The 16,332-nt window shown below is 42.1% G+C and overlaps 2 protein-coding genes across 2 annotated transcripts; both read right to left on the bottom strand.

The window, feature by feature from the left end:
* Positions 1-411: 411 nt before the first annotated feature.
* On the bottom strand, positions 412-4,379 carry LOC143182797 (uncharacterized). Its single transcript, XM_076384038.1, has 9 exons — positions 4,367-4,379; positions 4,023-4,221; positions 3,843-3,970; positions 3,683-3,801; positions 3,382-3,604; positions 3,171-3,335; positions 3,041-3,106; positions 2,105-3,006; positions 412-1,683 (listed from the first exon to the last, which is right to left on the bottom strand). The coding sequence occupies exons 1-9, from the start codon at positions 4,377-4,379 to the stop codon at positions 412-414; spliced, it is 3,087 nt and encodes a 1,028-aa protein (XP_076240153.1).
* A 935-nt stretch (positions 4,380-5,314) lies between these two features.
* Ir8a (Ionotropic receptor 8a) lies at positions 5,315-12,255 on the bottom strand. Its single transcript, XM_076382914.1, has 16 exons — positions 12,234-12,255; positions 11,047-11,199; positions 10,290-10,493; positions 10,035-10,201; positions 9,416-9,607; positions 9,138-9,308; positions 8,855-9,052; positions 8,557-8,778; positions 8,062-8,161; positions 7,808-7,985; positions 7,279-7,462; positions 6,954-7,075; positions 6,724-6,871; positions 6,263-6,432; positions 6,081-6,202; positions 5,315-5,761 (listed from the first exon to the last, which is right to left on the bottom strand). The coding sequence occupies exons 1-16, from the start codon at positions 12,241-12,243 to the stop codon at positions 5,484-5,486; spliced, it is 2,619 nt and encodes an 872-aa protein (XP_076239029.1). The 5' UTR covers positions 12,244-12,255; the 3' UTR covers positions 5,315-5,483.
* Positions 12,256-16,332: the final 4,077 nt, after the last annotated feature.

The raw sequence follows: 16,332 nt of genomic DNA, 5'->3' as shown, positions 1-16,332 counted from the left end.
AGAATTCACATAATGAATAAAAATGTATAAAATATAGGAAATTAGATAATCTTTACAATATATGAAAATTGAAACAAATTTTTAACCAGATTCCACTTCTTTTGTAGTATTGATGTACTTATGAAAATAGGAAATTGCATAAAAACTCTCAGTCAACTAATGAAAATATAGTAGGGTGTCATTAATCAAATTGTCTTGACGCATATATGAGACATAGGACCATGAAAACGTTAAATATCATCTGTAGTCTAATTTCCCCTAGAAGATATTCTGTCGACTGCTACTCCTACAAACGAACCTCGTTCAAATTTCCCGCCAAAAGCTCTGCGCGTCAATCTCCCGCGATCCATAAACCGCAGAAAGCAATCGTACGGCAAAATTAAATACATGAAACATCGTATCATAAATATCTTAGTAACTAGACGCCATAACCCTATCGAATTCTCTCTCGTGCTCCGAAGTGCTCAGCATGAAAGCGGGAAGCGTGAAACCGAGGACTTTATCAAACACAGGTCTAGTTTCAGCGACGTATTCATAAGGCTCAGCCTCCTTCGCCTCCTGTGTGCTTCCCAGATCCTTTATCGCCGATTTCTCCACCTGCTCATCAACCTTCTCGCTAGCTGAAGCCTCTGGCTCCAGAAGAAGCTCGTCCACAAAGATGGCTGCTCTGGGGACCTTCTTCGTGGGCTCCACTTCGACCTCCTCCTTCTCAGAAGCCTTACCCTCTTCCGGTTCAGACGTCACAAACGCGCACTCTTCCTTCCTGAAGCCCTTCTCGTCGACACACTGGTAACAAGTCATCTTATCTCGCATCAGCTTCTTGCAGTTGGAGCGATCCTCTTTCCTGAAGTCCTGCAGGAACTTCTGTATCTCAGCTTTCTTCTTGAAGGCATCGTAGAAGTCACCGTCACTCTTTTGCGTTGGTTTCGTGGACGACTCCTCCTTCACCTGAGATTGTGGTTCACTAGGAGCAGCGAACTGGTGGAACTCACGTTTCAGGTCCCTGTCACTGGCCCCTTTTTCTTCGAAGTACGCACGGTCCTTGAAGGAAGGCTCACGGGACTCAGCAGCCTCGTGGGACTTGTCTTCCGACTCGCTGGGGCTGCCGAAGGACTTGGACCTCGTGAAGGAGTAGCTCTTGTCGCTGGGTTGGTACTTGTACGAGCACTGCTCGGAGTTGCTGCCTGTCTTGGGGTCCTTGCAGACCTTGCAGGTCATCGAGTCCTTCTGCACCTCCCTGCAGCTGCTGGGGTCCATGCTCTCGGCGATTCTCTCTGACTCGGACTTGGAGTTCGAGTAGCCTGAGGAGGAGGATTCTGGTGAGGATTTTGAGTCCTCAGAGGCAGCCTGGTGGTAGCTGGACTCAGGCTCGTCGCGTTTGAAGTAGGAGGATGATCTGGGAGAGTGGCTCCTCTCGTAATAGCTGCTGGGGATGGAGTAATCCCTGGAGTAATCGTCAGAGTGGCTTCTTAGGTTTTGAGAAGGCTTGGATTCTTGGTAGGGCGAGTCCTCCTTGGAACCTCCTCGAGGGTTGCCGAAGCTCTTGGATCTGCTGAACTTGTATACTTTGTCGTTGGGTTGGTAAGTGTAGGAACACTTCTCGTAGTTGCCGCCTGTGTCTGGGTCCCTGCAGATGGTGCAGGTCTTCGAGTCCTTCTCCACTTTTCTGCAGTTGCTGGAGTCCTGAGACTAGTGAGACATAAAGGTTCAGTTTTTGAAGCGTCAGTATTCAAATATTCAAATTGCTAAGTCTTCAAATTGCCAAATTGTCTAGTAGTCAAGTTGTTCAATTTTCAAATAGTCAAAAATCCAAATATTTAATTTTAGAAGTTGTTAACTTGCCAAGTTTAAAAATTTTTAAATATTCAAATATCCACACATTCAAATATTCAAATATTCAAATATTCAAATATTCAAATTCTCAAGTACTTCAATCTCCAAAATTTCAAATATTTCACTATTCAAATATCTATACCTAAATTTTAAAACATAGGCCTTAATTCGTAGTCTAAACTTCAAATTCCAAGTGTTCCAGAGAACACAGCCTCAACTATAGCTCGAGTTTCGAAAACTGAAAACTCAAATCTCATTTTATCAGCCTTACCTTAGATTCATCTCGTGACTCGCCACTCGAATGCTCCCTCACTGGTTTGCTCGCAGTATACGATTGATGTCGCTCTCCTGATCCACCCGTCAATTCCTTACCATCTTCTTCATCGTCCTTCCTCGGGTTCTTAAAAGAGCTGGACTTCCTGTAGGCATAAGCTTTCTCGCTGGGTTGGTGGACATACGAACACTGCTCGTACTTGCCATTAGTCTTAGTATTCTTGCAGACCATGCACACCATGGAGTCCTTCATGATCTTCTCGCATCGTTCATCCTTGTCCTTGTACTCCGAGGGCACCTCCTCAGTGCCATCGGAAAAAATCCTTTCGCTGAACCTGTAAGGACTATCGCGTTTCCTGTAACCATCGTCTCCAAAGCCAGAAGAAGCTCCCTCAGAACTGGACCTCCTGCTTCTGTACCCAGAAGGCGTCTCGAGGACCTCGTCCACGTTGCTAGCCTCTGCCATAGGCTGAGAGACATAAGAGCACTGCTCATAAGTGGCTCCATTCTTCGGGTTCTTGCATTTGTAGCAGACGAGGCTGTCTTTCGAGTTGCTGTCCTTGCTCATCCTCTTAGTCTTGATCTCTTGGCAATAAGGGACACCAGATTTTAGTACAGTGTCCTTGTATCGTTGTGAGTCCTTATCAGTGATGGTGTAGAATGGAGAAATCATCTTCTTGAAGTGCTTATCCTCCTTGGGTTCTTTCTTCAAGGCTGGGTACCAGTCTCTGGGACCATCGAAGTGTTCCATGGAGTCGAAACTGGGTTTGGCTTTTGACTCGAAATAGCGAGTGTACGAGGGCGACTGGTCGAAGCTCTGAGGGCCATTGAAGCTGGTTTGAGACCATGGCAGATCGTGGTGAGCGAGGGACTTGAACCGCTCTTGGTACTTGGCGGTTGCTGAGGCGCAGAGGATGGTCAGAGCGAGGCACACCTGAGGAAATGTAATCAGTAGCCTTAGAAGGAGATTTTCTTATCTTGGATGTGGATTCTTGGTCTGCTGCAAATTGGTCTATTTTATAGTCTTATGCGGGCTCCTAATGATGAGGCTTATCTCGAGGTACGTATCGCAATAAGTGATGACACCAGACCACTTCGAATCATTTTGACTCTTATTGGATCTTCGAAGAAGCAAAGGAATTCGAAATAATTCCAAGTAGTCTGAAACCTAATGCTTGTCGCGAGGCATACCTCGAGGCAAGTTTCATCGTGCAGAGTCCACATTAGATCTGAGAAATAATATGGATCAAGGACCGAAGTTTGGGACCATTTTGCATACAAGAAAAAATAATATTAGTTTGTTAAAGATCCTATATAAGAAATATCGATACACCCTTTTATAAAGAATTTTGAAATAATTTAAGATCTCAGGGAAAAGATATAGAAAATCATTTTTTGAATTTAATAGGAATTGAGACATTAATAATTGGAACTGAACTGTGGTTCCCCCATAGTTTTCAATGAATACAGCCAAATTATTATTAACATAGCAACATAGCTTTTAGTAAAAATTAATAAAAGTATTATAATTCCAAGCTTTTTGTCAACAGCCTAAAAGTGAAATGAAGATGATAACGTGTTCAGACGAACCTTGTAAGGGGTCATGGTGCTGATCCACAGACGATGAACTCAGTAAGCTTCCGGTTCCGGTTCGACGAGCCACATCACTTTCCCATGAAGTGATCTCTGCGTCGACTGGAAAGGCTTTATATCGACTTAGAGATCCAAAAGGACACACCCCACCTTGGTGGCCGCCTTCGAGCTGATCAGAGTCAGTGAGCACATCGGCCGATCAGAAAGATTTGAGTCAGCGAGCGTAAAACAGTGACGGACGTTGCCTGCCCGCCCGTGGCGACTGGCAAAACTCGAGCGTTTCCCTCGTTAACAGCAAAAAAAAAAAAGGGGAAATGACTGACTGCGCTCGTGTTAGGCCTGATCTAGACACAAAGGGAGAGAGTTCTTGCAAGATGAGGACTCTAAAGACCTCTGAAACGATTTTCTGACTCTTTTTGTTCTCCACCGTTTCACGCTTGCGCGTTTGAAAGAGTTGAACGTTGAGAAAGTGGGATTCGAAAAGAATGGAAAATTTCAGATAGAAAAGTTTATTTGTGGAACCTAGAGTTTAGTAGTTTATTTAGTAGTTTTCGTCGGGAAGGGTTATTTCTAATTTTAGATGAAGACTGAAAATTGATAGGGCGATTCTGGGTCCGTCACTGCGAAAGAACGTTGCGAATCGCGACACAGCCGACCGATCGCTAACTGCTCACTTTCATTTATGCAATTCCGTTACCGCGACCGACGAAAAAAGTCGCGCGTCAGGACACTAACCCATAACGCGCGATCGATTATAGACGAGGCCTCGAAAAAAGGGAATTCTGGCGAGCAGTTTTGTTGGAGGCCAGAAACCGCTAATCCGTTTCTTCGTAATCGACGCTTTTCAAGCGAGACCTTAGAATTCTACTTGAAAATCTTTCGCTCGAATTCAGTTGATTTCTATTGCAAACGATTTTTAGGGTTGGATAAACTAAAAATTTGAATATTTGACAGATTCGAAAATCTGAATATTTAGAAAATACAATATTTGAAAATTTAAAGGATTCAAAATTTGAAAATTCTAAAAATTCAAAATTTGAAAAATTAAAGGATTTAAAATATTTAAACATTTGATCTAAAATATTTAATAATTTGAATATATAATAATTTTTTTAATTTGATTCGTCAAAAATCCCAGTATTTGAAAATGTTTAAAATTCAAAAATTTGAATATTTGAAAATGTGGAAGATTAAAAAGTTTGAATATATAGAAATTTCAATAGTTGAAAATTTAAAAGATTCGAAACTTCGAATATTTAAAAATCCCAAAATTTAAATGTTCAAACTTCGAAAACAGAAATATTTGAAACTTTGGGTGTTTGAATATCTGAAACTTAGAAAGTTTGAAAATTGAGACTGTTATAGAACTTGAAGATTTGAACAGGAAAAATGAGGGGATATGGCTTAACTACTTCTTCGCTTTCAACGTCTGTCGTATTTCGCAAGAACCCTTAACGATTCCTAAGTTAAAAAACGAGAGATCGTCAGTCGATTGGTTCCTGGACTCGCGAGAACCGTGAAGAATCGTCGAACGCGACTGATCGATATTAAAGTCGTTATGAAAGAGTGAAAGACACTGGCAGTTGTAAAGGGTCGCTGTGAGGTTTATTTCCACTCTGGTTGCGCTGCGATCATTTTTATTAACAACGTGTGTTACTGAGACGCTCGGAATATGCAACCGCTATCGTACAGAATAAATCAATGTTTCGTCTATTACCATTCTTCACCGTAAAAACGCTATCACTGCGACGTCGATGGGATTTCCCTTCTAACAACGATAGTTCTCACTCTTTGAAGGGAAAGTTACGTGGGTAGACAGAGATGTGAGACACGCGAGGAGGATTCGTCTGTTTGTCGAAGAACACGTTCGTAGGAGCTGGCTTGATTTGCAGCTTCGAGGCCATCTTCTTTAGGATGATCTTCTCGTTATCGATGCCCTTTGGCTTCTCCTTCTTTCGTTTGTCCTTCTGCGTGTCGTTGCGTTTTCGATAGTAGAGGACCTCACCCACCAAAGTGATCATAGCTAGGGCTAGGCCGAAGAGGGTTGCGATAAATACTCCACCTGGAAGAGTTCATTATTACTTTTAAAGGAGCACTCAGAATCGAAAGAGATTCTTGTTAACAGAAATTGATTATTTATAGATAATAATAGACCGAGAAGTTGCGAATTCTTTGCTCACATTGTGTTATAATACTAACACTATACCAGTTAAAGGGTAATATAATTATTTCTGCTACTTTTAATATTGTCCAAGATTGTTGACAAAAAATGTAGTTTTTCATGGAACCTTCATTAGTGAATCTGTCTCCATGACACTTAAATTCACGTTACCAGCATGTCTTAAGGAATTAATTGTCATCAAGCCTGCAATTCGATTTACCCAAACTCTCGAGTGTTATTCCTTCGTTGTCATCAGAGTCCAAGCACTGTGCCTTCAGGGACTGGTTCCAGTACTTGGAGGTCAGCGTCTCGAAGTACCTGTCCTTCTGAAGATCGAGGATCCTGGATAAAGGAAAGCAGAGAAAATATACTTTTTGTTTTGGATGATGTTTCTTCAGCTACCTTCTGCTTATTTCTTCCTGCAAATGGCTTCCTTGTTGCACGGCGATGGCGTAGGGTCTCTCAGCGAACACCTCACCCACTTCTGTCAGGTTACAATTCTTTGTTACCTCGTACTTGATCTCAGATGAGTCGTGGATGAAGGCGAACTCTGAAGACTCGCTCTCTATCACCTGAAGAGAAAAATAATGAGGATATGGTATTAGCGATTTCTTGGAGGGAAAATGAGAATTTGACAATTTGAGAATTTGAAATTTGTCTTGTATAAAAAATATAGAGACTTATGTTACATATAATATGCAAGATGATAAAAACAGAATTCAAGACTTTAAGAGAATATACATATGTAAAACCTACATATGTATGTTGATTAGACATTTTTTGTTCCTCTAGAGTTCTATAAGCACTTCCAGTTCTAGACCTTTTTCTTTACCACCCTGTGTATCTAACATTATAGGGATTACCTTTCTAAACCCTTCCTCAGAGCTCTTCACTGGGCCCACTTGTGTGATCGCCTGAAGTATGTGTCCATATTGCTCCTTGATAGGATAGTCCCATACACGATATTCCACTTGGTCACTGGTGCTATTTAGTGTGATCTCCTTCCACACGCTGTGAACAGGTTCAATAACCAACTCGAATAACTTACTATAAAATTTTCAAGGAAACCTCAAGAAAAGGGATTTCAACTCACGTGTACAGTTTATCCTCAGCGTTCTTCATATTCATAAAGTACTGGTGAACGCTGGAATTGGCCAGAACTGTGTAGTTTATTCGAGATTGCCTGGCTAGTTGCTCCAACGACTGTACTGGTGTCTGTGTGTTTACACAAGATAATTTAGAAGATTTGATTTTAGAAAGTGATTTAAAAGATGACAATTGTAGTAAGTTTTGACTAGTAGAGTGAAACGAAAAAATTAAAATTAGATGACAGCTTGTAGAAAAAAAGATTCTAGCTCTTTTGAAAGCTATTTTAGATTTCAAGGTTCCTCTGAAGTTTAGAGGAATATTAGAGGTACCTGCATCCTCTCCACAGTGAGGAACGCTGCCAGATTGGCAGTGAACGTGGCAAGCATGAGGACGACGAAGAGCCAGTAAGCAGCCACTAATGTTCTACTCGACAGTGCTTTAGGAGCCTCGCCTCCACCTTGGGGTGTGAAGGAAGTCAACGCGAACCAGAAGCTCTCTTTCAACGTGAAGTCCCTTGAAACAGTGAATAATAGCATCGATATTCATATTAATACTTTTATTTATAAACACTAATATCCCATTAATGTACAGAAAGTTAATTAAATAAGTGTGGTAATACATAATAAGATACATATTTAAACATGAAGAAAAGAAGAGCATTTAAGCAAAAAAAAGAAAAGGTAACAAAATACTGTCGTAATAAAAAAATTACAATAATCTATAAATTTGGTTCCTACGAGTGATGAACCAGACATTAAATAGATATAACAACGTACAATAGTTATTCAATACATACAATATAGTTATACAGTAGTATTAAAAAAATAAAGTATTTATATAAAAATTGACACTTCTCACCGACAAGGATATGGATACAGGCGCTTATTGTTCCTTGCACTATACGGAGAATACTTATCCAGTATCCAAATCATGATCCCCGTTAGCGTCAATGCTCCTACTATGCTTAGCCAGACCTCGACTTTGAGGACAGTCATGAACTTGAAGAGGGATGGTTTGCGAACTGGTTTCCTTATCACTTAAACAGAGCGATGTTATAGCAATACAAATAGAAGCTATGGAAAAGTATTGTTAGAAGTAGAAATTAATTTTACCAATCAGTATACCAGATTGCTCGAAATAAGGGGCAACGAAGTCGATGACCTCCTCGCGTTCTGACGTCATCGTAAGGGCTGCTACCACGATATCAGTTTCCTGTGTTAGATATAACTATGTAATTGCACGAATGCGTGACTGGTTGCATTTACTGGCGCTAGCGAGATTAATACATTGTCACTATGCTGGAACGAATAACACTATCAACAAAGTATGGGATAAACTTATCATTAGCACTGTTTAAATAAACCTATAATAGAGAAATAAGTGTTATGAAATGTTTCAATCAAAATGCTGTAAGTCACTGAATTACTTCCATGAATACTGTAAAGTTGGTTTAGCTCTTGGACTATTCCTTGGTTTAACTTTTGATCAGCCCTGAACCATTATTAATTTCTAAGTATCACATTTTAGAACTAAGACTACTCCAAATATACCTTTCTTTTCTTATTGTGTCATTGCTTCAGTAAAACCACAATATGATGACTTCTTACCCCTTTTGCTAGATCACCAATCAAGCCATCCCACTGTCCATTAGGCAACTTCTTCCCGAACTGTCGATCTTCTGGCACAACAAGCTCGTAATCAAACTGCATAACCTCTGCCAGCTTCTTAATAAAATCTATGCAGTAACCTTCCATAATCTCTTTCCCATTCTCATCCTTTATGACCTGGCCTGTCACTGAATCCACTTTGGGCACCGTCCAAGGAACTGCCTGATACAAAAGATTCTTATGAAGTTCCCTAGCTGATTTCGGTCCATCGATATTCGTACAAGAGTTCATCAATTACAGGTGCAGTTCCAATACGAAAGAATCTCCTCGCAGGCTCTATTTTTTTTCCTTCCACTTCCTTTACTTTCGTGTATCTGGTCCAGGTAGCGAGTGGCTCTAGAGCACCGTCATTTAAAGTCTCCAGTTCGATCTCTGCCTTGTATGTGATCATTCCTTTGTCGGGCCAGTATTCGAAGGTATCATTGCTTCCTAACTTCTGTTGGAAGGAAATATTAAAAACTTTAAATTGTACAAATCTGATAAGATCCTTCTCTGTATCTGAATTCTATGAGAAAACTCACTGCCAGTAAATTTTTGTTGAACGCTTCGGATGTGACATTTGAAATGGTACGAGTGCCATTTGATGACGTACACCGACCACTCTTAGCTTCTACGCTGATCCCTGACTTCTGAAGCTCACTCATTAAACTCACTACAAGACCCAGTAATCGCTTGAAGTAATAAGAAAATATCTAAAAAATAATACAGAAACAAGTAGCCTTGAATTCAAAATATATTTGACATAAAGCATACACAGTTCCAAGGTACCCTTTTTTTTTTAAAAAATGTTTCAAGATACCTGAACTTCAGGGGGACAGTTGCAAGAAGTTTCACCGATCAGGCGACAGCAGACTTCCATCTTCATCGACATGACGCTCACAGATACATTCACTCTCATCTCTCCGCCGATGTACTTGAAGTCCTTGTAGTTGTGGTCAGTGAAGACCAGGTTCCAGATCCCGTCTCTCTTAACCAACCCTCCTTGAACAGCCTGCAAGCGTATCACGTTGCATATTGTAACAAATTTGTTTCATATTACAAGAAAGTAGATTTGAAACATTCAGAACAATAAAAACGTAAGTCACACTAAACTCAAATTCAGAAAATTGGCTTCAAAGATTTTCATTAAATCCTGGAATACACTTTCTTGCTTATTTACCATATAAATATTTCAATTAAGTAAGCAAGGAACATAGTATCAATAATTTTCATTATTCTTTAACAATTCTTCCTAGATGGTTAGCTATCATCTTGGAGCACATTTCTATAGCAAAAAAAAAACATAGACTCACACCATGGATGTCACATGAAAACTCAAATATTTTTGCAAATTTTCACATGACGTGATGCCAATCATCGATATAAGACCCTAGTTCACATAGACATTCACAATGGACCTATCAGAGTCAATTGTTCACCGTTCTGAAAAGGTCTTCCATCTTGGTCGTGCTCGCGTAGATCGCATAATAAGATGGCGATGGTCTCATGCTCCGTATCTTCGACACCGTCTTCTCCGTGAACTCGTCGATGACCACCAACCGTATGATCGAGTTCCCGATCAGATAGTACAGGCTCTGGTTCAGCTCTGCAACAAGGGGGCCGTTTGGCGAGCAGCTGGCAGGAAGGTCGCGCGCGAGGGAAAGATCAGAAAGCGAGGCGAAGGTCGCGCGTACCCCTTTCATCTTCGAAAATCAGTCCGACGTCGGTCGCGTTCTTCAACATCAAAAGATCATCGATCGCCTGGACGTACGGGTTTATCTTGCAGTCGCCACGTTTGTATATTATTCCGTTCTCGTCGGCCACGTTCCGAAGCCTGTCCCAGCCTGTCCACGTCATGTCGAGTATCATGCTGATTCCCTTAAATAAGGCAGCACATACTGCAAGTTGATTTTAACCAAACCAGAATAAGAACGAACGACTGTTGCGGTGGAGATTAAACAGTAATGTTATTACTAGACTGCGGAGCTTTATGCATTTATGAGAAATTTTATGGATTCAGGGAAGCACATACAGTATCCATATAATATGCAAAAATGTACTACATAGTACTTAAAGGTTGAAGGAAACCTTCAATTAGCTTCCACTTCTCTAATTGCATTTATGAAAAGAGAAATTTCCATAAATATTCGCAGTCCAGTTATCACTAACGATCACTGGCGCGTTAGATCGTGAAGCGTGTTTGGAGCTACTCACTGAGCCAGGTGTCTGGAGTCAGGGTTTTAAGGAATGGAATCTCATGATCCTTTGTATTACGATTTTTCTTTGGTTGCACGAATCAAAACTAACTCAGCGTTCGTTCAAAGTAAAATATGTTATAGAAATTAAAATGTAGGCTCTTTTTCGCCTGCACACGGTTCACGACACCTGTTATCGATAGAGACAGTGTTCAAAATAGGCCCAATGCCTTCAGAACACTGTTACCAGTCTAACCTTTCTCGAAACTGGCCGCCAGGTTCATTCGATCCAGTTCGACAGTGGAAATGTGGACTGTGATGATGTCGTCACCGAAATGTTTCTCTGCTTGGGGCACTGCGTCGTTCAGGACACTTAAAATTGGCGCGTCTGGCTCTTCGACCACTATCACTGCATGAGACAGTAAGAAATCAGTGGTGTGAGTTAATTTGAGAGTCTGTGGAACACTAAAAGTAATTAAACAGTAGAGTAGAAGATCTAAGATTCTTGATAGAAGTGTGAGAGTATTCAATATACTCTGCTTGCGTTTTGTGCATTTTCTGCTACGTTGGTAAATATGAAAATATAGGTAGGTCTGATAGATCCTATCGAACAGCGTGACAGGTATCTGCATACATTAATGGAGAAATTGCATGCCAATTATGGAAGGGTTTGCATCAAATTATCGAGCGGACAGCGGAATATTTTCACTGTGTTTCTTTGAGCAAATTGTGAAGTACTGTGTATTTAGGGTGTATCAATGGATTTGAAGACTTTGCTTATTTCTGAGATGTACGGTGTGTATTATCTAAAATGTTGAAACTTTGAAACTGCTGTATTCAGTATGCTTCTCAAAGGTCAAAAGAATTGCAATAGGTGCAGGGGATGCGACAAGTCCTAGACAGACACGCCGCATGCATAATTCATACAAAGTATAGAAACTTCTCCTATTGGGGACAAATCAAAGTTTCATGTCAAAGTCAATCAATGATCGAAATACAGTCAACGATTCTAATTCTTCCTATCCCTATATACACTTCCCTCGTCCTGAGGAACAATGAGAATGGGGTACCAATCAAATAAGTCAAGCACTCATTTCTGAAACTCGTTGGAAAATCCTCCGATAGAACTTTCAGAACAATTTTAACAAAAAAACTTTCACAATCAAATTCCAATAAATTCATCGCAGGTCTAGAAAATGCAGAAATCTTTCGAAAAATCCTGAATCAAAGATCCAAACTGCTCCTGACATCTCCTCAACATCTTTTCTTTCCCTTTCATGTATTATACTCTGATATTAAAGGATCTAGGCAATGAATAAACTATTATTATTATTATTTTCCACTTCCCTTCAGCTCTAGCTACCACAAAAACGCAAATTTCCTTCTCATTATACACAACATGACCAAAAAAGTCTCCGAAAGTATTGCAAACGACAAACTTACGCATGGTCATCGGCGTCTGACACAAGGCGCAGTCGAAGAGGGAGCCAAGGATGAAGAGGCTCGTCACCAGCGTCGTCGCCGACATCGTGGAGAACCGTGTCGATGTTGGACGAACGAGCAGCGGTCGTATTCGAAACGTAAACGAGCGAAGAGAGACCCGGAGGACAACGACGACGTCGACGACGACGCCTGCGCCCGATGGCCACGTCGGCTGAGTTATGAATATTGCACCGGTGCCTATCAAATCACGATCCTTTTTCCCCCCGTGAATTTCTATCGTTTGATACGCGTTCGCAGTCGCACAGGGGAACGAAGAACCTGGCCACACAACGATGTCCTGGCCGCGGGTCGCGTCTTCCACGGGGCATCGATTTATTGGACGACCTGTCCGTCGACTGCCAAGGATTTCATAGGCGAACCAGGCTGACTGCTGTGAGGGGGTACCGTTTACGTATGAGCTTGAGTCATTCGAGGTGAATTCGAAGTGATTTGAGGGTTTATGGGAACTACAGGGTGATCAGTTTAAGTAGAAACCCTCTAATGGGTGTTTAGTATAAATGCTGCCAACACTCGGAGGGTTGCCTGATAAACTGATCACCCTATGAATTATGAGATGAATTATGTATGTGATGAATTATGAGAAATATCAAATGAAGAAAATGGACGACCAAACGCCTCCTGCTGCACTCCTTCACTAGAAAAAGGGGCGAGGTTTCATGGAACCATTAAAAATATAAAACGAAGTTAATGCAGACAGTATACTATTACTCCAAAAACACGTCTCCAAAGACCCATTAATTACACCCAACTGCAACATATTTCAAGCAACCATTCTCCGACCGCATTAACCCTTTTTCCACGGCAATAAATGATCGATACGCATAGTATTGATTCGTTGCACGTAGGTTTACAGTCCCGTGGCAAATGGGACGATTACGAAAGAAAAGCTTGCAATCACATGTGTATATATATATATATATATCGCTCGCTGAAAACCCCAATTTTCCGATCGATAATTGATTGTATCGCGGTCGAAGCGACACGAAGGCATCGCGTGTGACTCCGAGGCGTTCTTTCCATGCTCACGGACACCGTAAAAATTCGATTCGCGCGACTCCGGCTATTTTCACGACCGCTGGACGATAAACCCCCTGAGATCACTTTCAGGCGGGATCGCTCGATCGAACGTAGAAATTGAATTGCAAGAAGAGGAACGAGAAGGGGAGGGAAGGGACGACGGAAAGAATCGGTTCCCTCGATCGGGGCATCCTAGTCGAACGAACAGACGTCACGTTTTCCCATTATCAGTTCTCTGATCATCGTCTAAGGATGATTAATTTCCATGGTTGAGGAAACCGACGAATCGACGGTGCGCGGTCACGAAGGATAATGCCGCGAGGATCGAGATTGACCAGCGCAGATGTTCCTCGTCAGGAGGCAGGTGAAGCGAAATGCTTCAATAGTCTCGCACTATTTTTAAATATATCTTCGGTGTCCTTTATGCCGAAGCGATCGAGAGGAACTCATCATTCTGTGAAGCAAGTGACTGTCTACTCGTTCTTGGACAGTTTTAGGACATTTTCATGCTATAGTGTATTGTATATTTTCTTATTACAAATAGTTTTAATTGTGTATATTATCAGTCTTTAAAGAGTGTTCCAGGTTATAAACTCGTTAGTAAGCAATGAGTCTATATCGAGGGAACACAGTACCCTCAGTTCCTCCTTTTAGATGGGAATTTCAGTTATGTTTAGTTTTAGTAAATTATATTATTATTCTTTCTTGAAAAATTAATTGCTACCATATCGTTTTTACTTGTTTCCAGAGATTTTATTTTAATATTTCGAAATGCTTGAGGGAAATAAATTTTTAGCATTGAATATTACGAAATTGAAATTAATAGGAACGCTAGGGGGCGACACATTGTACTCGCTGGCAAGTCCTTCTTGGTTTCCTTTATTTGAAACCAGTAGATGTCGCTGTGTGCACCAGCGGTGCATCCGAGGAAACAAATCTGATTACCGTTCCACACGCTGCATTTCGCTTTATGAATCGGCTCGTTACGTCACACAACGCCTTGCGTAACGCAAGATTTTATCGTAGCTCGCGTGAATAAAATTTGATACAACTGGAGAAGGTGAATAAAAGGTGGCCGATAAAGCAGAGAGTGACATCATCGCCCTGCGTAATTCCTCGACTGAATGTGCCGCCGTGAAAAAGAGAAACTGCACTTGACCGTCGCCGACCTTTGCTACCTCCTCCAATCTCGTTAGAGGGGGAAAAAAGCCAGTAAACCTTTGAATTCATGTCTTTCCTTTCGAATCCGCGAAAGAATTCCCCGTGAATAAACAGGAAAGAATTCGGATAGAGATGTTTCAGTCGAGTCCTCATAAATGTACCCATAAATTGCGCCCCATTCAGCGTGCTCGCTTCAAATGGATCGTAAAGAGATGTTTGAAAAATACGCGCGGGAGAACGGTAGCCTTTCCCCGCTGACGTATGCCGACGAAGAGTTTCGGTATATTTGTTTTGCATAATTTACTTCCCCACACGCTGTGGCTCTCTTAAATGCCGCCAATCCTGGACTCGAAATACTGCTCCACTTTTGTGGAACGTGCAACAAGCGCCCCCTAACTTCGCCAATAACTTCCCTAAGGGTCATGTCCACCTGAGTTTTCTACAATAGGTGCTTTCGGGAGCACATTTAATTGTGTGAACATTAGTACATTTGACTCTCGAGAGCAACTCGCGATACGTAATTACATTTTCAGGTAAACAAATTATGTCCTTGGCGCGAAATCGCGAAGATATCATATCAGTCCGCGTGTGAAGCTTCGAACTTATTACAGCTCTTCGTGCGACAGAAATGTGTACAATTGATCTCGGAACATCCAACATTCGCGCAACCCACGTTCGGTTCACAGTTCTCTAGCTTTAATATAAAACGACTTTTGACCGATTTTCAAAAAAGTTGAATAGAGGCCTGAACTGAGATTCAGAATATATCTAGAACTTCTATTTGTAAGAGTAACAGAGAACATTAAAAGGATTATTTCAAAAAGACACAAATTCATTAAACAGTGTCCAACTCAAAAACTTTAAACGCCGATACCTCAAAAACAAAAACACGTGACTTAGGTAATTTCGCCTTAGAACTACAGGATCCACCTCACCGTTACGGAACACAGTCCAAGTCGCAGTTCCGTCGATTCAACGAAGGCAGAGAGAGTCGGCGCTAGAAAGAGGGACAGAGAGGAACAATGCGCAGGCGTGCGCTAGAAACGAAATGCACGCGTCAAAACGTAGGGTATTACAATTTCACGCACGAAAAGGTACGTACACCGAAAGACTGGCTAGGAACTCGCGATGGCTGCAACGAATCGCACACACCATCGACCTGCAACAACACCTCCCCAATTAAAAATCGCGGACACTTCCCCCTGCCATAACCCTACAGCAACAAAATTCAAAGAATCGCAGAACCAAAAGGCTTCATGACTCAGGCATAGGAAGGATCCTCAAAGAATGGCATTTTATTCAAGAAGCGCTCTAATGCGGGAAGTCCAAGCTCGTTGATTTCCGGATGCAATCGGCAGTTTCCGGCCGCGGCCGCCCTCCCGAACTACAGCCATTCATTCGACGAAGCGAGATCGGCGCAGTGGGACTGAGAGGGGGATAGGAAGGTGTCGAGCGCGAGCGAGAGGAACGGTGGAAGAGGAACGGAACGAGGGAGCGGGAGCGAGTGAATGAGCGCGTCGACGCGGGAAGGGCGAGAGAGAGAGAGAGGAAGGGAGAAGAAAGCGGCGCGTTGGAGAGGGGCGAGGGGAGAATACGCGAGAGGTAGGCTCGGTCGTATCGAGAAGGCTGTCGAGGCGAGAGAGTAAGGAAAGCGAGGGAGCGGACTGGCCGGCCGCGCTGTACTTCGCGGAGCACACTCGCGGCGACGAATCGACAACAGATGTGGCCAGTTAGCTCTGTGCACTGTGCTCGCCTGGATCACGGAGTGCCGTGGACTTCCACGCAGTCGAGAACTAGCGGCTCGCGAGCCTGACCCTCGGACAGCCGCGAGCTTAAAGGCCTTCGCAGTCCCGTTGACAAG

This window comes from Calliopsis andreniformis, chromosome 1 (genome assembly GCF_051401765.1).
Source record: "Calliopsis andreniformis isolate RMS-2024a chromosome 1, iyCalAndr_principal, whole genome shotgun sequence".
Classification (NCBI taxonomy): Eukaryota; Metazoa; Arthropoda; class Insecta; order Hymenoptera; family Andrenidae; genus Calliopsis; species Calliopsis andreniformis.
The sequence above is the reverse complement of the archived record's forward strand: the minus strand, read 5'-3'. Positions and strand labels throughout refer to the sequence as shown.

Bases quoted from the DNA above. Each gene is read 5' to 3' on its own strand.
- LOC143182797 (XM_076384038.1), bottom strand. The intron at 3,802-3,842 runs GTGTCCTTTTGG...AAGCCTTTCCAG, and splicing joins GGCGGCCACCAAGGTGGGGT to TCGACGCAGAGATCACTTCA. The intron at 3,336-3,381 runs GCAAAATGGTCC...ATTATTTCTCAG, and splicing joins AATATTATTTTTTCTTGTAT to ATCTAATGTGGACTCTGCAC.
- Ir8a (XM_076382914.1), bottom strand. The intron at 9,053-9,137 runs GTGAGTTTTCTC...TCCTTCCAACAG, and splicing joins TCAACAAAAATTTACTGGCA to AAGTTAGGAAGCAATGATAC. The intron at 5,762-6,080 runs GTAAATCGAATT...GAACTCTTCCAG, and splicing joins AATAACACTCGAGAGTTTGG to GTGGAGTATTTATCGCAACC.